A 23,956-nucleotide genomic window follows, 5' to 3' on the forward strand; every position below is an offset into this window, starting at 1 on the left:
GTATTTGTTTCGACTTTTGAATTTCGTTTTTTTTCTCTGCCTCTTCATTTGTTATAGCATCTTCGGTACAAGTACACTAAGCAATCCATTGACAACGCCCGAGACGATTGGTCGACGACGCAAGAAGCGTACCTCGATTGAGACATCGGTGCGTGGTGCTTTGGAGAAAAATTTCCACTTGAATCCAAAACCGACAAGTGAAGAAATCACAAAATTAGCCGATCGATTGTATATGGAAAAGGAAGTAGTGCGCGTATGGTTCTGCAATCGTCGCCAAAAAGAGAAGCGTATCAATCCGCCGGGTTCCGAGAGTCCGACCGGTGGAAATGGAAGCGGCAGTCTCTCATGGTTGCCAGCTCTATCGCCGAATTTGCAACAACATTACACGCAAATTTCCAGCCTAAAATCGGAATGACCTGCTTAAACCATAGATCCCATCATTCAAAATGCAGTTGAACAGCCGATTTGGTCGCCAAATAACGAACTGAACCCTTTCACCAGGAAATCAACACACATCAACTGACAAAACATTCATACGAAAATTTTTCCAATCATATCGCAATGGGAAAAACCAAGAATTTATTAAACGTTCAATGTTTTTTGATAACTTAAATAGTTCGAATCGAGAAAAATACAATGGAAAGTAAAATCAAATACACACACACACACATTTAAATGTATGCGAAGGTATTTGAAGAGACATAACATGGAAACACACATGCAGTAGAAACCGACATTTATTCAAAGTTCCTAAACAATTGTTTTTTAAAAATCTCAAATACAAATCCGAATTGAAACAAAACATAAAATAGAAAAGAAAATCGAACCGAATCGTCTATGTCAGAACAATTTTCTTCGCTTTTCTAATTTTCTCGTTTCAAAACCAGCAAGACACCTACACATACACAAGATAGAATTAGAACCGATGTGAAATTCCGTCGATGACATATAAATCAGAATGTGTCACAGTGCAATTCTTTTAATACCGGTACTAATACTATATTCGAATGATAAATTTCTTTCACTTCTTTTCACTTAATTTTTTTTTTCTTTTTGAAACAATTAGTTCCTAATACCGTTTACGAATACATTTTTATGGTTTTGTTCTTTTTAAAAAAAAAACATAAACAAGAAGAAAAGAAACTAGACAGATTAAGGTTAAAATTTATGAACATAGCAAAATAAACGAAAAGAAAAGAAATCATCGAAGAAACATTAATGGCAAATATGATCAATGAACATAAAGAAAAATGATGTAAAAGCCAAAATGAAGGCTAAATAGTACTATGGAACTAGCGAAAGCAGACACAAATGCAAATGTATATAAAATTAAGTAGATTAATTTAACTTTAAATGTCACTTGTGAAATGTAAAAAATAATATTGATGATACATGCAGACGGAATGAAAATAAGGGAGAATAATGATGATGAAGAAGCTGTTATTATACATTACAATTTAGCTGAAGTTAGAATTCTAGACCGTATAAATATCGAGAATCGGCTGATGATGATGAAAATTCACAATGAGATCAATAAAATTTTATACTTAAGTTCATTTGTCTTTTTTTCACATACCAAAAATAGTGCTCTCTCTCTCTCCTGGGGGATGCCCAAATGGAATAGAAATACTAGAGAAAAAACATGCCAATGGAAAGAAAGACAGATTGAAGTATTAGCCACATCTTCTTCTCACGCACATACGCATTTTTGATTTTTTTTTTTGTTCAGAAAAGCAACGATCTATGCTCCTTCATTGATAAATTACCTAAAAAAATGTTTCTTTTCGAAATTTCAAACTTGTTTCTTGAACAAACTCTTTCAAAATGGCTCAATTCCTAAATGGCTTGAGCTGATGGAATTGTTTGGCTGAAACTAAATTAAAGTTCGAAACAAAATTTTCTGTAAACGAAGGTAATCAAGATGAAATCCTTCAGTGGAATGAACATATTTATCAATTGACGAACATAGAACAAAATATGTTGTAATCTGCGTGAGGAAAAGAGTGTGGATTGCTTTTTGAGTTCCTAATTTGTGCGAAGTAAAACGAAATTTCGATAATCAAAAAATTACCTTTTTTTATTGAATGAGAAACAGGGCCGTATTTTTGCGTTTTTTTTATTCAGAAAATTAAATTCCAAAATAAATCATATGAAAATTCAAAGTCGACACTCAATTTTTCTTTCAAAACCAGATCCAGTTTACATTTTTACACTGAAAATGAATCCAATAGTACCTATAGTAATGTATTTACATTGATGCCAGCACATTTGATGCATAAAGCCATAGCAAATTTTTTTTTTAATCCGAAAACCACACACAGAAAAACAAACTGATGATCTGTAGAGTAGTTTTTGTGACGAAAACTGTACAGTTTTTGATCCAGGGCAGCTTTACTTTAGCATAATCAAAATCTCAGCCGCAATTTTAGAAATCATAATTATTTGTTGTCTGATTTTAATTTTGATGCCGAATGATGATGAGATTTCAATACGAGCAGAACATATCGAAGGAATTAACAGAAAATATTTTGCGAATGAAAAACATTGAGAGAAGAAAAATAATGACAGTTAAGATTCTAAAGAAACCAGCCGTATACGTTTAAACGAACAAAAAAATGCATCATTCGAGAAACAAAACGAAAATTCGTGGCATTAAACTACAAAACCAATTGCAATAACTGTTGACATTTTGTGAATAAAAAGAGAGAAACATTAGTTATTAGTTTTGTTTAGTTTATTTTGCAGCAATTCAAAAGAAGTTTTTTCGTCCAGTAGAAATGCCGACAAACACAAAGTTAAGTGAAAAATTCGCCAAAATTCATATCATAAATATACGTTGGCAAGAGAGATAAAAAAATGGAGGCTAAATAAAGCAAAGAGCATAATAAATAAATTAAGTATTAGAGCAAACAAATGTATGTAAAAGCACAGCAAATCAGAAGAATAATTTTTTTTTCTTGTAATTTTTGATCGTGTAATTGTTCGAAAGAGACAGCATGTGTATTTGAGTTTAAAGAGAATTCACTAAATTAAATGTATTATAAAATTAAATATCGTCTGTATAAAATGAATAACAATTGATCGAGGAAAGTTTGAAATTAAGACACAAATGACACAAAAACCTATCACGTATTTAAAGAAAAACAACAAGAAATATTAAATAAATATGGAATAAGTGAAGTGGTGTAAACATGTTATATGAAATTTATTACTTAATTTAATAAAGAAAAAAAAAACGTATTTAAGCAACACAGAGAGACACACACAAAATGCAAACACACATACACAATACAGAGCACAAACAGAATTCAGTTGACACTATTGAAATATTATTTATTTGAACGCGAGCACGCAGTATTCTAATGATCCGTCGGTATTTGTTTAGTATATTTTTGTTTGTTTCTTTCTCTTCTTATTTGAATGCAAATACCAATGAAGCAGAAGAATCAATTTAATTCGCGGTATTTGTTTGTGCACACATTTTGACAGTTGACGAAACTGATTTTTGTAATACACACTCTATTCCATAAGTAAATTTATTAAAACAACAAACCCGTAACAAATTGTATCTATAAAAATCGATGAATGCAAATACAACGGAAAAAATTAAAGAAAAAAAAAACACAGTAATAAACAACACATCCAAAAAAATGTAAAGGAAACAAAAAATTTATCTTGTATATTCTTCATTATCCATTTAAAATAAATTTAATAAATGCAAAATAAATAGAAATATCTGAAGAAATGTATACAAATTGATTGCGTGTTTTTTCTGAGATCTGTTTTCTATAGGATTGTTTATTTTCTCTTCTAAGAAGAAAGAGATTTCTTCATTTTTGTCATCGATTTTCCAATTGAAACGAACGTCTAGTTAGCAATGCAAACTTTGCATCAGGTCAGTCGGTGTCTGTTGATGAGAAATCGAACATGATTCATGGAAAAGATCAAGCCCTCTGAGTTCGTTTAACTCTGGAATTTCTTTTATCACGACAAAAATTACTGATCCGGTTAGCTCATCACACATTTTTTTCTTCTGAAAAACTGTTATCAATTTCCTTCGAAATGATTATTTCGAGAAAATTTCTATATAATCTCAGTAATGTGAATTTAGTGGAAAAATGCATTTCAATCATCACATTTTTCTATGAATCAGTGCAAACAGAATCGATTCTGATTAAAAAAAAAAATGATTAAATTTGAACAACATTTTGTGAAATGACGTATTTCATCATGGCCTTGTGACTAAATACCGAGTTATCACCTTGGCACATGTCGTGCTACCTTCTTTCAAATTTCTTCTTTGATGAACAAATTCGTCAATGATTCAAAATTCTAAAATTGTACCTTCATTCCATCAACACTTGACTTGAATCATATATTTTCAATGAATGAGTCAAAGATAATTCCACTTATTTGTGTCTCGTCTCACGCTCAACGCAAGCCATTATCAATTGGATGGATTTTAAACTAAGCAGACGTACTATTGATATGCGTTGATTGAGTAGCAAAAATTGAGCTGATTGCAATCGGAATTTCCACATCGGATTCATTATTTGCGAGGGGTTATCATCGATATCACGATAACAATCATAAAACGTGTAAATAGGTAATTCAATTTTTTCAATTGTATCATTTTGAGTGCTTGGCTATGATTCAAAATGAGATTTTTCATTTGACGAAATCCTGTAATAAAATTGAATCAAACACAAAATAACGAGATTTTTTTTCTATAAAATTTGTTCGTTTTGAATTCATTTTATTAGATTTTGATCAAAATATTTATAATAATTTTACAAGTTTTTTTTGTTCATTGTGATTGAATCTGTGTAATTGTGCTTGTTTTGGATGTAGTGGAACTTTATTTTGAGAACATTCATTTTGGATGCTCTCCTCAACATTTGTTTTTTGTTTCGTTTTGTGTATACCATTTAGTTATGTTTTTTTTTACAATAAATTAATTACAATGATTTATTAAAAATCGTTTCAATGTGAAATGAATTAAGTAGAACAAAGAGTTAAAAACGAATGATGTTTTGCTTAGTTAAAATTTGAATTGCAACAAAAAAAAGATAGAAAATGTTTTATTGTTGTCACATTTATGTTGCTTCTACCCATGTGAAACATTTGCGGAGAAATTATGTGCACAGCAGAGCAGTGCGGAGTTCGGCGGAGATGCCATACATACACTATATCTTAAGCAGTGCGCTCATGGCTTTTTAGATGTGTATTGAACAATAGAAATGTAAACACAGCAAAGAGAGCTGTTTCGCTCACACGTATAGCGTATGTACGGTATCCCTGCCAAACTCCGCACAGCTCCGCTGTACATTGGATTTCTCCGCAAATGGTTTATTTAGGTAACCAAACGATACAAAGAGAATTTCTAATTGAAAAAAAAGCAATTTTGGTTTAAGACGTATAATAAATTTTGTGTCAAGCTCTTGAAATAAATTCATAAAAGAATTTTGATATGTTTTGTCACAGTGTTTGTTTGTGTGATGCACTTGAGATCGGCATCATGCGTACACATGTGCCAATAGACAAATGCGTTTGATGTATCCGCTAGACAGTTGTTTTTTTCTTCTTCTTCTATTTTCATAATTTTTTACTCATTTTTTTTTGTACCATTCAATTAGACAAAGACATTGTTTACACATAAAATGAGTGTACTTCGAGGTAGTCAGTCATTGTTCTCAATCCGATGGTATACGTATTCTAATCGCACTGTGTGATAAGATATTTTTTTTCTTCTACTGAAACAAGAATTATTTGCTGCCCATTTTTCTATTACATTTTTTTCTGATTTTTTTTGTTTGTTGTTCATTGATTATTATTAAATAGTATTATAACATGCATTTAATCACTTTTCAGGCGCCATAATACAATCTTCCATTTAAAATACAAAAATACTGTTATTACATTTAAAATAACGTCGTCAATTTTACCGGTTCAAATTATATAAATTTTCTCATTTTTCTATTTGTACAATGAAAAAACAGCATTGTAAAAGTCATATTATGCGATCGCTGATAGGGATGAGAACTAAAATCAAAGATACACATACATATCTGATAAAAGGTACGGTTGGCCGTTCCATCGAATAGACGCGAACGCTCACTCTCGCTGGATTTTCAAGCAATAAAATTTCTCCACATTTTCGTTTCTATCCAACGTCCGTTGTGAATCGGAATCACGATTTTAGATTGTATACAAATCGAAATTGTGCCAATCGAATGACACAATTTACTAAAAAGGGTTTTGTCTTTGCTTTTCGTCTGTGTTAGATGTCTGGTATTTGGTTTCTAATACCAAAAAAAGCGTATTGTCTTATTTGTTGTATGTTTTTGTTGGTTTGCTGCCATTAGCTGGGTTGTTATTTAGTTGACGTGATAACATTGTCTTTCTTCAATGGAAGTGCTTCTTCCGTGTCATGAATTGGACGATTGATTCGTTCTGGTGGGTTATTCCATGGCTGTAGTTCACCAGTTCCCATAAATAAGAAAGCCAACGAGCCGAATATGTACGATGCAGCCAAAATTCCAAACACAATTTGCCACTGTCCGTACGTGTTCTGTTGGTACAATTAAAATTCAATTAGATTTTCGAGTGAAAATTTCGTTGAAGAAAGAGAATGTGCTTGGAATGAATTTTTAAGTTGATCTTCAGAAATCATGTGTTTCCAGCGAATTGAAATGAAAAAAAAATGGCATCAGAAGAATTGGAAATTGGCTATACTTACGTTATCAGCTGTCAGTGTACCGACCATAAAGGTACTAACATATCCTCCGATCGATGACAATGTATTTGCTAGACCAAAGATTGTACCAGAGAAATTGGGTGCGATATCAAGGCCATTACCCAAATAACCGGCCGTCACAGCGCCATTGAGGAAGAGTTGTGTGGTGAAAATTATCACAGACCATGTACGATCATAGCCCAAAAACACTTGTACGATCATCAAAAAACCGGGCGTCATGGTGGCAAATGTTGTGAATATTTTGCGCGTTTGAGTTGTCGTCAATGCGCCCGTCCGACGCAAATGATCGGCCAATGCCGATGCAAGCACAGCCATAACGTATTTACCCAAGTAGGGCAACGATGACAACAATCCATTCTGCGAATGAAAAAAATGTACAAACACAAATGAATAAGATGAGTCGTGATTAGAAAAAAAAGCGACAGACAACAGAAGCATAAAAAATCTTTCCTGCTCTATTTTTTTTCCTCTTCTTCTTCTTCTGTTTATTTGTCAGTGATAATTTCAAGCGTACTCAAACGTAATTGTATAAACAAATCAGATTGAGACAGTCAAAATAAATAGCTGACCAAAGTACGGTTTCTTTGGTAACGCGTGCGCGTTCTAGTGAGATACCAATTGTTGGAATAATCGACGATGATTGTCGACCTCTACGTTTTAACGATTGTTTTGCCGAATTGTAAACAAATAAACGAACAAAAGACACAACAATTTACGTTCACTCACCGATTTGATATCGTAGTGTAGGATGTATTTCATGTATGTTGGCAATTGATTCACGATGGTAAAGTAGCCGAACACTGAGGTTCCATGCGTCAGAATAATGGCCCAGACACAGGGCGCTGTCAAAATACTCCGCCATGGAACGTAAGTTGGCTTCTTCTTTGATGTTGTGGTTCCAATTGCATCTTCAATCTCCTTTCGCTCCTCGGGCGAAATGCGTGGATGCACGGCTGGTGTTTCGAAAATTATCCAGAACCACACAATTGACCACAGTAAACCAATACCACCTGGGAATAAAAATTAAGAATGATTTTACGATTATTGTAAACTATTGATCAATTGAATCAAATAGAGGCACTATTTTCAAGGTGGTATTTCCACTATTTCCAATAGAGGCACTATTGCAAATCTATAAAAAAAAAAATTCAACAATGTCGATTCAAAAATTGAATTTGAAGCATTCAATCGTCAAAAATATTTGAAAAAAGATAATTCGGCGCCAAAAAGATTCATTGCCCCTATCTCATTAAAATAATTAGCAATCATAGGCTAAATGTGATGCATTAGCTTGATTCATTTGAACTTCAACGATGAAATAGCAATTTGTTAGCCGAATGCAGTGGATGAACAATTTTTTGAAGCTATGTTCACCTGTATTATTCTATCAGTATTTCCAACTAAGTTATAATTTCAAAGTAATTAGGTAATCATTTGAAGTCATTAGTTTAGATTAATGTCAACGGCGTGAGTTTGATCTCAATAGGTTTTTCCAATATTGAATTTAATGAATCATTTAAGCGTTTTTTTTATCACTTCTCTAAATTGATTCAGAGTTTTATTTCAATAATAAAAACCAGATAAATAATCTCCGCCCCCAGCGCATGGCATTTTATTAGCTACTTATATTATATATATATCTATCTCTTACTGTCTTTGAACTCAAACCACTTAAACACACACACACACACACTTGAGATGTATTGGATTTTTTTGTCTTGTGTTTTAATTATGCGTGTTAAACCATGCCTTTGGCGCACTGCTTGTCGCTCTTGGAAAGAAGTGGGAGATGGGTAAAAATTAGCAGCTGGAATTCAAAATCTGCGGTGTGCGCAATGTATGCGTGCATAAAACGGAGAGAAAAATGCGAATTACGTATGATTGTCGGTGTTATGATTCACTGGTTCTACTGGTTTCGTTTCGTGCGGATTTGTTCAGTAGTAGAAAAAGTCAAATGAGGTAGAAATTATGTGGCGACAATGTTCTGAAACCGGTTTCAATTTTTTTTTTCTCTTCATTGATCCTCTCTCTCTCGGTGTGCTCAAATCGAGAAAAAAAAATTGTTGAATAACAAATATAGAAACTGAAAATTCTCTGAATATATCCTGCCTGCAAAATGTTCAATGAGACGAAAAACCGCGACGATATTTCATGTTTTCAGGTAATAATTTTTCAATTCCAGCGAAATAAATGCCGGATTTGGTGGGGCGGAGATATATGTACAAAAATGCGATTGGGATTTTTGGAAATGAGAAAGAATGTGTCACGCGATAATATTTTCGCGTGGCTTAACATATATCCTTGAACCGTACCTGTGAAGTAGAATGTTGATTGCCAGTTGATGTATTCGATTAGAAATCCGCAAATTGGCATAGCGGCGGCGGCTCCAAGTGATGAAGCCATCATGTTTGCCATGAATTTTGATCGATCGACTGGAGGGATCCAAACAGCTGTCATCGGATGAATGGCTGGCCATGAAGCACCTGCAGGTAGAAAAAAAAAATTATAAATACAAGAACAAATAAAGAATTAGCACCTATTCGATTCTGCCGAATTCATCGCACCAAACAAAATAAATTAAACAGCACACGGTGCACAATCGATGGTTATCACATGCTAAAATCATGGTGATAATAAATAAAACCAATAAAATGACACATCCAAAAGAAGTCAGTTTGTATGATAATTTCAATTTAATTAAAATGCGATGGAAGCTACAACTATCGAGTAGTCAGACGGTGTCATCAAAATAATGAGCAAACAAAAGATAATAAAATTAGCAACAAACATTCAATTAGATAGATAAATTGTATTGCGATCGATTGTGTGGTTTTCTGGGGTTCATTCTAAAGTGGTCAGATAGAGTCTAAATTGAACCGAAGATTTTCTAATTTGGCCCGACAAGAATGACAATTTGAGCAGATAATTTTATTCCAATTTGTCCAGATAAATTCCAAAAAAAGTCAGAGAAAACTCTAGATTGAGCAGAGAAAAATGGATTCACTATTTTTCTGCTTTTGACAGACAAACTTGTCCGAAACGGTCAGATATATTTCCCAAAATGATCAGATAAAATCCTAATAAAACCAGATATACTTATTCGAAAATGTGCAGACTTTTTCTGATTTTGGTCGAAGATATTGGTGGTGGTATCACCTGGTGAGGTGAGAGAGAGGGAAACTTACCCAACATGAAACCGAGCAGTGCCCGAACAATAACAAGGGCTTTGTAATCAATGAAGGCTGCACATGGGGTGATCAGAGTGAGTACACTGGCCCAAAGCATGCTGTGACCAAAGACACGATGTCCACCGATCAATTCAGCCAATCGGCCTCCTGGTAATCTAATTTAGCGTTTTTTTTTTGTAGACAAGAAGAAGACGAAAAAAATTAGTGAATTGGAATTGAAAATTACCGTTCGTTTTCGGCGCAGTTAAAACATAGTTAAATTTCATACTCTGTCAGCACATAGCCCCAGAAGAAGCTGCCCAAAATAATATTCTGCTCCACGGTGTTCCATTTGAATTTAAATCCATCACTTGCTTTGGCTGTCGCTGGCTGTAATCGTGGAAAAGTACATAACATAAATTAATCAATCAAGTAGACAACAACAAGCAATTCATTGAGAATTTACTACGGAAATTTCCGTATGTAGAAAATGGTGTGAAAAAAATCAATTCTAATTATAATTATTTCTCGTATATAAATGGGCTGAGTGTCATTTGGCTGATAACACGACCAACTTTCTGAACTAAATGAGACAGTCGAGTAGAAAAAAAAATTAAACCGCCATACACACACAAGTATTGATAATAATTCAGTGAAACGCAGCGCAGCAGTCAACCAAAAAAAAGAGCAACAACAACGAATAAACGACGAAAGCAACAAAGTCCATGAACATGAACTACTACGTAATATCGACCGCACCGAATCACATCGAATGATGCAAAATCCGATCGCCGCACATATATTGCATCGTACTATAACGTAATAATGTGCGATAGCGATTCCAGACAGATTAAAAATGATTGCGTGTTGAAATTGACGTTGTGAATTGCGATATATGCAACTTTCGTTGCATACACACCAAAAGCACATATATGCAGACCGATACAAAGTAGAAGAGAAAAAAACTCATCTTCATCACAACGACTGCGACGAAAATGTGGATAAAAAAAGGGAGAAAAAACAACGGAGCGAAAGCGCGATTAATACCGGTTGGTGGTGTCCGTTTGAATTAAGAATTTGGCGGAATTGTGTCGAAAACCAATAAATCACCGGTATTTGACCATTTTCGTATTATGTTCTTGTTTGGTGTTTTGGTATTTTTTTGCTCTTTTTTTGTTGTTGTTGTTGTTGCGGGTCGATGAAAATTGCTATGCAGGTTATTCACATTACAAAGTTTGGGTTTTTGCCCTCTCTGATTCCTTATTTCGTTCAGACTTGAAAATAACTTTTTGTTTTGATTAAAGAAAAAGAAGGCAACAACAACAAATCGCTTGTACTTACTTTATCAGTAGTGTTTTGGAATGGTTCTGGTGCTGCGGTAGTGAGTAGTGTGTGTGATGCTGAGGTGAGTTCCTCTTTTGCATGAGTCTTATACGAATATGTATCGTTAATGGTGAGTGGCGAGGTTGAGTTTGAGACGTGTGTTGAGGTGCCCTTTGGTTCGTCGACCATTGCCACAATGGCAATTGTTAAATTCACACGCAGCGCATAATTTAACATAAAGCCTAATATGACCATAATATTGAGCACTTGTCGACATGATAAAAATTCTGAAAAGAAAAAAGAGAAAAAAAAATCTTCAGCAAAGTCAACTACTTAAACATCGTCGGACGAATCAATTTTTTATTCATTTCAAAAACAAATGGCAGTGATTGAATTTGGCTTGAAACTAAGCACGCTTCCATAAGATAGGGAGAGAAACATACAGAGCATAAAATGTGTTTAAAAATTCATTTGAATAACAACTGAAACTATTGAGATAAAAAAGTCTGCGACTTCGGCGTCGATATATATTTTATGTAAATAAAACAAATTAGCACTGAACGAATCGAAACAATCGAAACGAACGTGAAAAAATGTGTGAGCAATGATTTTACGGTTCTTTTCGTACGCGGAATACAGGCCACTCGCAGGTTTCTCCCTCTCTCCCTCTTTTAGCGAGTTGTTGTTACGTTTGTTCGTTTTCCAAACAACAAGCAAAATATTTGTATAATTTAAAGGTTTTGTTAATGAACAAAACAATTTTTGTTTTACCCATAGCGAATAAATAATACAAAATGCCCAGAAACGCGATCGCCTCGTGTATTCCGCGTATCACATGAATATGTCATTGTACACACCGAGTGAACGAGCAACGGAAAGCATGCGCGCGCGCACGCACACGGACATGTAACAAGTAACAGAAGTAGCAACAAGTAACAAGTGCTCTCTCACTGCTGCTGCCGTTGTTGTTGTTGTTGATTATTATTTAAATTCATGCAATCGACTGTTTATTGAAAGCGCCAAGTGATATGTTGTGTGTGAATGTGTGATAGTGACGCACCCACAGTCTGTGCTGACGTCGCGAACGCTCGTTGGTCGATCTCAATGTGTGTTTGTACGACCGACATCAATAGAATAGAGTAGTGACAAAAGAAATGTATAGCAACAGACTGACATTCGTGTTAAATCAACAACAACAGCTACAGCGTGTATTGACAAAGAGAGAGAGAAAAACGAAGTATTGTTGTTGATGAAGAGCCGAGAAAAACTGAAAATCCTGTTCGCAACGGACGCGCGCGGTACAGAAAGAGAGAGAGAGAGAGAGTGAGATTCTCTTCTATTTTTCTTCGTTTGTCGTCGCCGTCGTCATTTATATTTGCAGTGCGCCAAAGATATAAGGAATCTATTTTTAAAATAGCTCCTATGTAATCGATTCACTATCGTGTGTGTGCGTGTGTTTATTTTTCATCTTATTTTATTCGAAAAGGCAAACCGCATTCATCGAAAGCGCACATTCATCAAACAATTGTTGCTTGCATTTGATACGTTTCTATAAATCAATCATTTGGTTTATCTGTTACAGGAAAGCTTTGATTCTGTTGTCTTTGTTTTGCTATTCGCTCTCGATCTCATGTGTATTACAATGACAGAGTCACAATCTCATTCACTCTCTCTCTCTCTCTCTCTCTCGCTCTCCCTCTCGCTCGTCACTCGCGGGTAATTTTCCTACAAAGGGAAATAGTGTTGTCAAGACGGAATTTTGTTTTGTCCCCATTGTTTTCGTAAGAACATTTTTATTGAAAACAAAAGCAATTTATTTCCATTGACTTGCGGGGCTGATTCAGTTTGTTCAGTAGCTGTGTCGCAGCGGGCGAACAAACGACCGAGATATGGTACAAGTCAAAATGTCATTGTGCATTCGTGACACGGAATGAATGGCATGAATTTATTGATTTGATGACTGTGTGATCCAGTTTGTCAATGCTAACGGAATATAAAAGGCCCTTGCATTTGAAATCTTAGTAATAATAATATTAATTTTTTTTTTTCGTTACAAAATATGTAATAAGAATCGAGAATGAAAACCAATTAAAATGCCCGGCATTTAATTTGAGTCAAATCGTTTATACACTCAGACACAAAAACACACGCATCGGCGACGGCAACGGTGGAAGCATCAACAACAACGACGACGACGACAACGATTACGGCGACACATGTATTCGCAGCTAGAAAATTATTTAAGGCTGCCCGTTTATTATAGCACACGCCACAACAAAACAGCATCCATCAAACTTAATTTACATTTTTACTACGGATTATTATTATTAATCGATCGACGAAAAAAAAAGAGAGCATTAAATGCAAAACGGAAAAAAGGCGGAGTGAAATAAGATCATTGTAAAGCATACAAGTAATCTCCATAAATTAATGTTATTTTAAACGATTGATAGAGGAGACAACAGTCTAGAAATATGATACGGGCACATGATAGTGGCAAAGTCGCATGAGTGTGAACACTCTGAAAGAAGGCCATTATTGCAGATATAATAAAAAATTGGCCGATAAAAGCGTGTACACACAAACACGAAAAGAAGAGAGAAAAAACGGTTATAGAATTACAAAATGTTGTGTATCCATGTGTCTATAATGATAAATTACTTCAAACTTATCTGTTTAGCATGTGTTTTTTATTCTTTCTTTTTGAAAACGCTTTGAACGTAACGCAAAACTGAAAGAATCTCAATATTTGCACAAATAATCTAAAAATATGAATGAACAGAACGTAAAACAAAATCGCTATTCGCACGACATCGTGTATCTGTCTGTTTTCACGTCTCGCACGCTCGCTCAAACTCTCATTCTGTGTTCTAATCCCCGTGTGCCATTCGCGTCTTTTCAGAGTATGGCCACTACGTCAATTTTCATGTGCAAATAAATCGAATCGCAATAGAATTCGGTGTATTAGTTTTTCTGGCAATCACATGGCTTATACACGGTTATTACGTATCTACAGCCGTTTTGCATACGCGTTGGATTTTCATCGTTGATCGACGTACATGTTCTCTTTGCCCTTTTTCTTCTCTCTCACATCACTCGAGAACGGCAATACAGATTCGGTTTAGAAGTGAATTAGCGTCAGCAACAGAAAAAAATACGTTTTATTTTAATGACCAAATTAAAAAAAAAGAAGTTCTTATCGCTTTGGGTCAGCATTTGTGTTCAAACACGAAACGAATAATTTTATTTTAAACGCCGGAGATACCAAATATATATATCTATTATAAATCTCGGTTAATATATGTTTCATTTGCAAGCAAACAAACAAACCGATTAAAAAACATCGCAATATTTAAATTCATTTTTCGTTTGAGGTTATCCGCTGGTTAAGTGCCAAATGTTTCGCGTGCATTGCATTAATTAAACACCGAAAAAAGAAGAAGAAGAAGAAGAAATAAAAAACCAAATTGCCAGAGCCGATCGTCCAAAGCACAACACTTGGGCGGTTCCAACGCCGCCAACGATAACATTTTTTCTTATCAAAAACAATAAAATAATTATGGATATTCAAGTTCAATTTTTTAATCGAATTGACTTTCGATTAACAATGGCCCCGTGCTCAGGCCCCGTGCACAAACAGATGCCTTTTTTGCATTCGATTATCCAAGGAGGAAAAGTACACACACACACACACATACCCTCACACTAATTTCATTGAAAGCTTGTTTAACTCAAACCGCAATTAATTGATAGAAATGAGCTATTCGAACACATTTCAAGTTCCATCAATTTATTGTATATACGGATCTTTTTTTTCGTTTCCGTTAATTGAGACGCGGCACAAATAAAGTTGTTAATTCAAGCGAATCGAAAGTGCGCGAGCGTGTGTTCGCTCTCAACATAAGTCATTTTAATTGAGGCGATCGAAAAACCCAGATGAGAAGAGGCGATTCGAGAAAATACCTAATCTGTAAGTGAGTGAGTGTGTGTGTGTTGGAACGACAATTATTAAATATGGTGTCACCGACTTCGAGGAAAAAAGGTAAGAAGAAACAAATTGAGAGAGAGAGAGAGAGAGAGATAAATAATAGAGCAAATAGACAATTGGACAATAATTGGCGATGAACGGTAATTTGGAGGCGATTATCCGATTTTCCAATTCAATCGATACGTGTGAATAAACGTTTGATTACCGGCCAAATTCCAAGAAGAAATTGAATTCCGCGCTTTTATTTCGTTTTTTTTTTCCTTCTCTATTTTGTTCATCATCATTAGGGGAGTCTGATAAATGGCATTATTGTTGGGCCAAATTGGCATCTGTTTACACAAACGTCATTCGAACTATAGTTTCGCGATAAAAAAAACCGTATTTCATTTTCTTCTCGCTTTCGATTACTTTCGCCCATCGCAACAGACAATTATTGCGATTGAAAGTTCGAACAAGAAAGAAAACAGAACTGGGGTGTAATTAAAATGTCATTGAACAACTCACCTTTTTTGCCACTCTTATTCTCAGCCATTGTAACGATTTTGCTATTTTTCCTTCTCTGCCTCTCGGAATTGTGTCTGTTGTCTTTGTGTGTGTGTATGTGTTTTTTTTTCACTTTTACGTCCTAATTCTCGCTTTGTTTTCTGCCAAACAGATTACAAAATAGAGAAGAAAACAGAAAAAATGATTATTATCAAAGAAGGAAGCACAAAGATGCAAAATTGCAAAACAAATAAAATGCATGTTCTTTTTTTCTGTTTCACCGGGGAAAAACGCATATTCAAGATAAACGGCTTTATCAGAAACTAAAACAATACGAAACAAAAATCAATTAACCAGCTATGAAAAAGAAATTTTGTAGAGGGAGAAAAAACATCAAATGACAAAAACAAATTTCAATACAATACTTCTTCAGTGACAGAATTACTCTACGTAAATAAATACGAAAAACAACAATATTTGAATGAACACAGGAACTGAATGAATGATCGTAACAAATGATTTTATTTTCATAATAGCTCAATATCATACGGTGATTCATGTCAATTTAACAGACTTCTACGTCAATAAATCTAACAAAAAAAAAACACATCTGCTGTTGTGTAAACGATATACATTGTGAATATATGTATAAAAAAACATGTCTCCTTGGTATTACCGAGAATGGAAAAAAAAGTAACAGTTTTTCAAACACAAACTGTGCTCGTTACATACATTTAACGATGTAAGTCGATTTCGAAGTAAGTCACGCATTGGCTTAGAATGACGCTCAATGTGCGCGTGTGCGCGTGAGGTGATCGAAAAAGGGAGAGAAACAGAGTAATAGAGAGAGTGTATCGAGAGAGATCATAATAGAAATGCGCGCGAAAACCAAAATAGACTCAAACAGTTTTGAGTCAAAACTGTCTGCGACCATCTGTTTGATGGGATTTTACACCAATTTCACTCGAAAGCCGAAAAACTGTTGAATGTATAGAGGGAAAAAAACACGCAAAATTCCATTTATCTACCACGAAGCCGTACAAGGAAGTTGCCATGAAATCAAAGTGTCTGACTGAGAAATTTTTCGGACAGATAACATTAACAACAACAAATAAAACAGCACTCACAATTGTTAATCTATAAATATTTCGTTTGTATGAAAATTTGTGAATTACCTTGGCGTTTTATCCGTCAAAATTGAACGGAAATTCAGTTTCAATTTAAATATGTATGAAGCAAAAACAAATAGTCACAAATTTGTTCACAATTTAACATGCACTTTTGAATACGTCAAACCAACAAAAAAAAAATCGTTGTCCGATTTAGATGTGCGCTAATTATCTGGGTATTTGATATAATTATCGACTTTAGGCGATTGAAGTCATCCGAGTTTTGCACAAATGTCTGTCAGCACTTGTTTTCGTTTTGGATTTCCATTGATTTATTGCAAATGGAAACGGAAGAAAAAAAAAAGTTCTGCGTTCGTTTTTTGTACGATATGAAATAGAAAAAGAAGAACGCGTTCACGATGTCAAAAAGTACCGCTTTTCTTCTCTTGTCTCTTTAGAGTACACTGAAAATCGTTTGAAACTCAAAAAAATGTCGAAATTAAAATGCGACACACCACCGACTAATGAATTTTGTAGAAGAGATTGAACGTATAAACAGGCAAATTTATCGGTTTCTGCGGTTATTATTGACAGACAAATCGAGGAAAAAAACACGTACTCGGAAAAAATGAAATAAAATTATAACAAAACGAAAATCAAACGAAAAAAAGGTAAGAATTGATTTGGACAGAAAATTTGACTGAGTTTTTTTAATTCCTCGGTATTTTTGTTTTCTTATGGAAAATTAAGAATGTACATCCACACGAAGTCACGGTTAATATTCGACTGACTCAAATTATACATGAAAACGCATTTGTTAGAGTCAAATGTGAGCCAGTCGGAGTATCGTGCGCGAGCCGCAACAACAGTAACATATCAACAGCATGCGGACAAGCCGAAACAAGCATTCATTCAATGTTTGTACGCTAGCCGGAGAGTGAATTGATCGCAGCGAGTGGTAGACAGAGAAAGAGAATGAGAGAGCCGAAGTGAAACATAGTTAGCCTTGTATAGTCGGGCGACGGAGCTGTGTGATGTGTATCAGTTTCTCTTTTGCCACCATCGGCTCGGGTTTGGTTGTGTGTGCACGACGGGACGAGATCGATTTCGACTATGTTTATGCGTGTGTGTCAGTCTGTGTTCGGTGTATGGATGTTTACACAAAAATAAAGGCTCGTTAAATTCTCTTTTCATCGTATATAGGAGAGTAGATTCCTGTGCAAAAATCGCTATATGATATTCAGAAAGAAAATTGCATGACGAACTGACGATACACACAAACGTACGGTATTAATAAAATGACATAAAGACGATAATGTGCGTTGGCACGAGGCGCACGGTAACAGCTTGAGACAAACAACACTATAGATGCTCGGGCACTCATCTAGAATATCCGTTAATATCCGAGAGATAATGGATCCCAAATGTGCTGCGCTGTTGTGTACGACACACAGAACCACATATCCACCCGCGCGCGGCTCCTCCTAACGGTGAGGATGATCCGCAACAACGCAAAATTTTCGTGAATCGTTTTAACGAACATCTATCTCATTGACCATATAAACCAGTGGTATGGAAAATAGATGGGCAACAAACCACACGCGTCAATCTATTCAAATTACATATGGTTTACGATTACAATCTATTTCTTTTTGTTTCACATGTATGTGAAACGTTAAGACGCAATTTCGACGATATATTGAAACTAGTACGAATCCGATTTGTTTTAAATTCCGTTTCCTTTTTTTCAGCCAATATTCATTTCCCACTTCCAAGTAGCAGTCCAATGTGTGCGTCGTCGTCACTGCTGCCGTCATCGCTGCTTTGTTCGTGAAACAATGTGGTTTAATTATTATTATGAATATGAGCAATGAACTTGAAATTTTAACAGCAAACATTTCAGCTGGGTCGATCATACGCAAAATAGACGACGGTGTGTGTGCTGTGCTATGCGCTCTGTGCATATTCATATGAAGTGTGAGGCATTTTATTTACATTTGAAGCAAAGAAGAAGCAGAGAAAAGTACGCGACGCGTTGTGCAATTTTTTCCACATTGAATGATCATTTGATCGTATGACAATCGCTCGTAAAGACTCATTATTATGTGATTTGCAAATGCAAATTGCGAACACAATGCTCACGATCGTGTTTCATAGCACGTGCAAAGCAAAAAAAATCTATCGAAGCGGTTGCGAGATAACAATGTCGATATAAAAGCATTTGTTCTCACACAATTCAGATATTTATCGACATTGCCGCCGTTGTCGTCGCTGATAGCGCGCAGTGGCCGTTAATAACATACAAATCGACCGATAACATTCTTCATTCGCTCATCGTCGTCTACATTGTCGTCAGTGTGTGCTCTTGTTTCCACTGTTTATGCACTTTCATCGGATAATATAATTACATACGCAGAGCGTACTCGATTTGGCATTAAAATGAGTGTGTCGCAGAGTCGCGTCATAAATAATAAACAATAATGAATTGTCAAAGTCACGAATCATCGGCGCGCAAACATAGAGTGTGTGTCTGAGTGAAAGATAGAAAAAAAAGTGTAGCAGCAAAAGCAGCACCAACGACAACAGAAGGTAAATAATATTCACATGGTCTGATGTCTTTCTGAGGTTACGTATTCATTATGTATGTTTTCGAAATGTTTCGTTTTTTTTTGCATTTTTTTCTCTCTTCTTCATTCGATTCTCTCCTCTTCATGCTGCTCGGCGAAACGGCCGATTACAACAACAAAAAATGTTTTATTTTGTGAGGCTATTTTTATGCCATCGTCGCCTCGTACTCAAACTGAATATGAATGTACGTTTGAGTGTAAGTCTCTTCTTCTTCTTGATGTTACGTGCTTTTTTTCGTACATTTTCCGTGCATCCAGAAGGTTTTCTAGGAATATCGATGATGCTCCGTATTGGTTTTTTTTATATCTCATTGACCATACTAAATCGTGCGCGCGCTCACCAAAGTCACTAGACCATTAAAAAAAAAACAGCCAAGTCGCTTGATATCGCTTAGATATTCATCATTTATTTTGTCGCATTAAGCGCCAAGTTCGGTTTTTTTTCTCTTCTCTTGTCTCTGCTCTTCATATTATATAGTATCTGCGCATATGAATGTACGACAACGGGCTATGGAATGTCGCGCGTATTTGTTGCTCTCATTTTTTTTATGAATACACATACTAGGTTTAGCACATTGCACACTACTTTTGTTTTTATGTATAATATAGTATAAAATACACCTTTTTGGACGAAATAATAAAAAGAGCAGAATATCCGAGACAACAAACAACAAAGCTGAATAAATTCTTTATAATGTGCCCGTGTGTGTGATTCACTGATAAAATAAAAAGCATAATACTAGTTCAATGTTTTAATTGATTGAACGAGAGAGAGACAGAGACGATTTTAAGGCAACCGTTGCTTTTTATTAACACTCTCGAATCGGTGAATATTTAGTAAAACAGGTTGTCTCTTACCTGATCAGCTCTTTGGAAGTCGTTTTTTTTCTCGCGATGTGTTTTGGTTTTATTGCTCTCTTTCTCAATTTTCGGTCGATTTTCGTAGAAAGAATTGATGATTGCAAGCAATTCTTTGGAATACAAAATAAAACCTCTACTCTTTTTATCTCTCTCTCTCTCCCTCTCTCACATTGTAACCAAGTGATATTGAACTGAATGACGACGACGACGGCGATAACAACAACAACGATAGTCACTTTCAACACAACACAAGCTACGCAAAACACTTTTATGGTAATATATTGTGATTCGCCCTTGGATGGTCAGAACATCATTGTTTCGGCTTGTTGCTGCCTGACTTTACGTGCAAATAAGTGCATTTAATTACATCATGGTTGCAAAAACGAACAAAAACCAAATAGTCTCTGTTAAAACCATTTCGTCTGTTGTGTCGACGAGACTTGAAAATAATGAAAAATACACAACAAAACACACAAAAAGAAGAGAGAGAAAAAACTTTCTATACATCAACAAGAATTTAGCATCAATCATAAACTCGTAATAGCTAGATAAAACCTATAATTTGTTCCGCATATTAAACGATAAATTTATTAAAATGAACCAGTAATCGATACTACCTTGACCCAGACTGTTTTTTTTTTCAGCTCACAGCCTACAGTTCATTTATCTGACCACAAAGAGGAAGATCGAGAGGGAGAGAGAGAAAAAAAATGCATGTCGCAGGAAATTTTCGCACCAAATTTGTTCATTGTACAATTTTCAAATTGTTTCTATGTGCACTTAATTTGCTTTTCAGGCTGTAAAAAATGTTTATCAGACGCGACAATTATTGTGCAGTATGATAACAACCTACCTGCCGCACGTACTAACTAATTGCTAATATTCATAAGATTTTTCATTCTGCATCTACAAATTAAATGTTTAATGGCAATTTGGAGTCAGAATGTGTGTTGAGAGTATTTACGTTCAGATTTCATAGAATAACATTTCGTTACGATTTTGAGCTTGCAATCAGTTTCGCCAGATGGCGTCAGTAGTGTGTAACGAAAACCCATGTGATTGTGCATTTTGACAGACACACGACAATTCGCATGAAGTCAGAACGTAGAATTTCACTTTCACATTCCCCTGCCGGTGCGTGTGTGTTTTCTTGTCAGAAAGCAACTAAAAAAGGTCCAGCGCAATAAAAACATAGTAAGTTATTTTCATGGCTTTTTATTTGTTTGTTTCGGATATTATGTAAGATTGGCATTAAGTTGACAATTCCGTGTAATTCGATTTGTGCTGTTCTACATTTGTCAAATGTGATCGATATAAAGAAAAATTCCTTTGTTTTTTCCTTATCTACATTTTTCTCTCTTCTCTGTGTGTGTGTGTATTTTACGTACGATGATATCGAAACAGATTGGTTGACTGAGATGAGTACGGGCAGTACGGGGTCGTTGCTACCAAAATGGCAAATGGCTATTTTGTTGGGCGCACCAATTGCACTTGGACTGGGCTACTTGTATTTTCGAAATCAAACAACGTCCAATTTGACCGAAGAGTCAGCCGACAGCACGGACGGTAGCAGCACAAACAAGAAGAAAATCAGCAACTCGAAAGAGAAATCAATATCGCTGGACGGTGATGATAAATTGCCGAAAGAAATGGTTGAACCAAAACCACAAACCGAATTGGAAAAGGCAATAGCGTATAAGAATGATGGCAATTCAAGGTTTAAAAGCGGCAAATTCAGTGAGGCCATTGAATTTTACAATAAAGCCATCGAAACGTGCCCAAAATCCCAACCACTTGACCTATCGACATTTTACCAAAATCGCGCTGCTGCTTATGAACAACTGAAGAAATGGTCAGCGGTGAAGGAGGACTGTACGAACGCTTTGGAATTGAATTCAAGATACATTAAGGCATTGTTCCGTCGCGCCAAAGCCAGCGAAAATACAAACGATTTATGCGCCAGCTTGGAAGACATCACTGCCACTTGCATTTTGGAAGGATTTCAAAATCAAAGTTCGCTCATTTTTGCCGATCGCGTTTTAAAAGAGTTGGGTAAGTGCAGAATAGAATGGTTGATTGATGAAATGTGTTTGATTATGTTGAAATCGATATACTTTGATTTCTGCTACTTTTTACATGAAATCACTTCATTGAAGTGTGAATGGAAAATGTTCGAAATAATGAAAACAAAATCTCGATTCATTTTCAGGTCGTCGTGATGCCAAAGAAGCGTTCAAAAATCGACAAGTCGTGTACCCATCGGCGAATTTCATCAAAACATACTTTGCATCGTATTCAAATGACCCGCTAATGACAAACGACGCCGATGAAAATGCAAACAGTGGCTTGAGTCGAGCAAAGATGGCCTTGAAAGACGGTAAATACGAAGACATCATACCAGCATGCACCGAAGAAATTGACTCGAACGAGTCAGACGAAAAGCGTAAAATCGAAGCACGACTACTTCGCGGCACAATTTATCTGCTGCTTGGTTCACTTGGTGAAGCATCCAAAGATTTGGACTATGTCATCGACAGCTCGGACGCTGACACTTCGGTGAAGGCGAACGCTTTGATCAAACGTGCCTCATTGAATGTGCAAAATGAACAGCATCAAAAAGGATTCGAAGATTTTGCAGCCGCTGAAAAATTGGACCCATCAAATGCTGATGTGTACCATCAACGCGGTCAAGTGTATGTATTACTCGAGAAACTTGATGAAGCCTTAGCCGATTTTAATATGGCCATTGAATTGACGCCACACATGTGCTCGGCATTGGTTCAAAAATGCTATGCCGAATACCGTCATGCTTGTCTAGTTCAGAATCAAGTTCAAATTTACAATGCCATTCAAGCCACACACCGAGCAGCCGATAAGTTTCCCAATAACATCGAATGCTACAATATTTTGGCACAAATCCTATCCGAACAACAGCAATTCGACAAAGCCGACGAACTCTTCGAAAAGGCAATCACCATTCAACCAACCCAGGCATCACTGTATGTAGATTACTTATTTTTTTAAAAATCAAACCTAAGGGAAAACGTTCGAAAAAAAATAAAAAGATCTCTTCATTTTCAGATACGTGCATCGAGGATTATTGCATTTACAATGGAACGGAGACATCAAAAAATCATTGGATTTACTGCAAAAGGCCATCGATATCGACGAGAAATGCGAACTGGCCTATGAAACACTCGGTACGATTCAAGTGCAACGTGGTCTGCTAGAGGATGCCATTGAATTATTCGAAAAAGCATTGAAGTTGTGTCGCTCCGAAATGGAAATGGTTCACATTTATTCGTTGAGGAATGCAGCTATCGCACAATTGAATGTCGCTAAACAACTTGGACTTGATTTATCAAGTTTGTCAGCTTTAAGTGCCACCGGAGCCGCTTTCGCTTGAGCAATACACATGAACAAATAAAGTGAAGCGAAATCAATTAGATTTTTTTTTCAGTATATTCGAATTTCGAAACAAAAAAAACAGTTACAGCGAGAAGGAAAGAGAGAAGAGGTCATTTCGCGTTTCAAGCATCATGTTGTTGTGTTTTAGTTTTTAGTCTTGTCCGATCTTTTGAAAAGATGATAAAGAATTTAAGCATATACAAATAAAACAGCAAAAAGAAGAGCAAAAAAAA

At 35.6% G+C, this 23,956-nt stretch overlaps 3 protein-coding genes across 8 annotated transcripts in view; 2 read left to right on the forward strand and 1 right to left on the reverse strand.

Moving 5' to 3' along the window:
• Window positions 1–3,755, forward strand: part of LOC129566467 (protein nubbin-like) — a 65,364-nt gene extending 61,609 nt beyond the window's left edge. For all 3 annotated transcript variants that reach the window (XM_055442423.1, XM_055442425.1, XM_055442424.1), the window contains one exon: window positions 58–3,755. In XM_055442423.1, the coding sequence (XP_055298398.1) occupies window positions 58–415 (358 nt within the window). In that variant the 3' untranslated portion in view covers window positions 416–3,755. The remainder of the gene's footprint in view (window positions 1–57) is intronic.
• A 1,815-nt stretch (window positions 3,756–5,570) lies between these two features.
• Window positions 5,571–17,618, reverse strand: LOC129566470 (sialin). Of its 3 annotated transcripts, none has more exons than XM_055442431.1 (9): window positions 16,894–17,618; window positions 15,740–15,879; window positions 11,266–11,534; window positions 10,214–10,314; window positions 9,943–10,100; window positions 9,070–9,240; window positions 7,484–7,767; window positions 6,740–7,114; window positions 5,571–6,571 (listed from the first exon to the last, which is right to left on the reverse strand). In XM_055442431.1, the coding sequence occupies exons 2-9, from the start codon at window positions 15,765–15,767 to the stop codon at window positions 6,374–6,376; spliced, it is 1,584 nt and encodes a 527-aa protein (XP_055298406.1). In that variant the 5' UTR covers window positions 15,768–15,879; window positions 16,894–17,618; the 3' UTR covers window positions 5,571–6,373. The 3 variants fall into 3 exon arrangements, with proteins under 3 accessions (XP_055298406.1, XP_055298407.1, XP_055298408.1); XM_055442432.1 differs by having other exon boundaries at window positions 15,740–15,870; window positions 16,894–17,336; XM_055442433.1 differs by lacking the exon at window positions 15,740–15,879 and having other exon boundaries at window positions 16,894–17,336.
• Window positions 17,407–23,956, forward strand: LOC129566468 (mitochondrial import receptor subunit TOM70). Of its 2 annotated transcripts, XM_055442428.1 has the most exons (6): window positions 18,243–18,397; window positions 18,579–19,416; window positions 20,960–21,509; window positions 21,720–22,367; window positions 22,525–23,314; window positions 23,397–23,956. In XM_055442428.1, the coding sequence occupies exons 4-6, from the start codon at window positions 21,734–21,736 to the stop codon at window positions 23,719–23,721; spliced, it is 1,749 nt and encodes a 582-aa protein (XP_055298403.1). In that variant the 5' UTR covers window positions 18,243–18,397; window positions 18,579–19,416; window positions 20,960–21,509; window positions 21,720–21,733; the 3' UTR covers window positions 23,722–23,956. The 2 variants fall into 2 exon arrangements, with proteins under 2 accessions (XP_055298401.1, XP_055298403.1); XM_055442426.1 differs by having other exon boundaries at window positions 17,407–19,416.

Source organism: Sitodiplosis mosellana, unplaced genomic scaffold (genome assembly GCF_009176505.1).
Source record: "Sitodiplosis mosellana isolate CC-2019 unplaced genomic scaffold, AAFC_SMos_1.0 Smas_scaffold_3, whole genome shotgun sequence".
Classification (NCBI taxonomy): Eukaryota; Metazoa; Arthropoda; class Insecta; order Diptera; family Cecidomyiidae; genus Sitodiplosis; species Sitodiplosis mosellana.

Coding starts and splice junctions, on each gene's coding strand:
- LOC129566470 (XM_055442431.1), bottom strand. CDS start 15,767: ATGGCTGAGAATAAGAGTGGCAAAAAAG. Junction 11,535..15,739: donor GAATAAGAGTGGCAAAAAAG/GTGAGTTGTTCA, acceptor TTTTCTTTTCAG/AATTTTTATCATGTCGACAA. Junction 7,115..7,483: donor TACACTACGATATCAAATCG/GTGAGTGAACGT, acceptor TTTCATTCGCAG/AATGGATTGTTGTCATCGTT.
- LOC129566468 (XM_055442426.1), top strand. CDS start 21,734: ATGAGTACGGGCAGTACGGGGTCGTTGCTACCAAAATGGCAAATGGCT. Junction 22,368..22,524: donor TCGCGTTTTAAAAGAGTTGG/GTAAGTGCAGAA, acceptor ATTCATTTTCAG/GTCGTCGTGATGCCAAAGAA. Junction 23,315..23,396: donor CAACCAACCCAGGCATCACT/GTATGTAGATTA, acceptor CTTCATTTTCAG/ATACGTGCATCGAGGATTAT.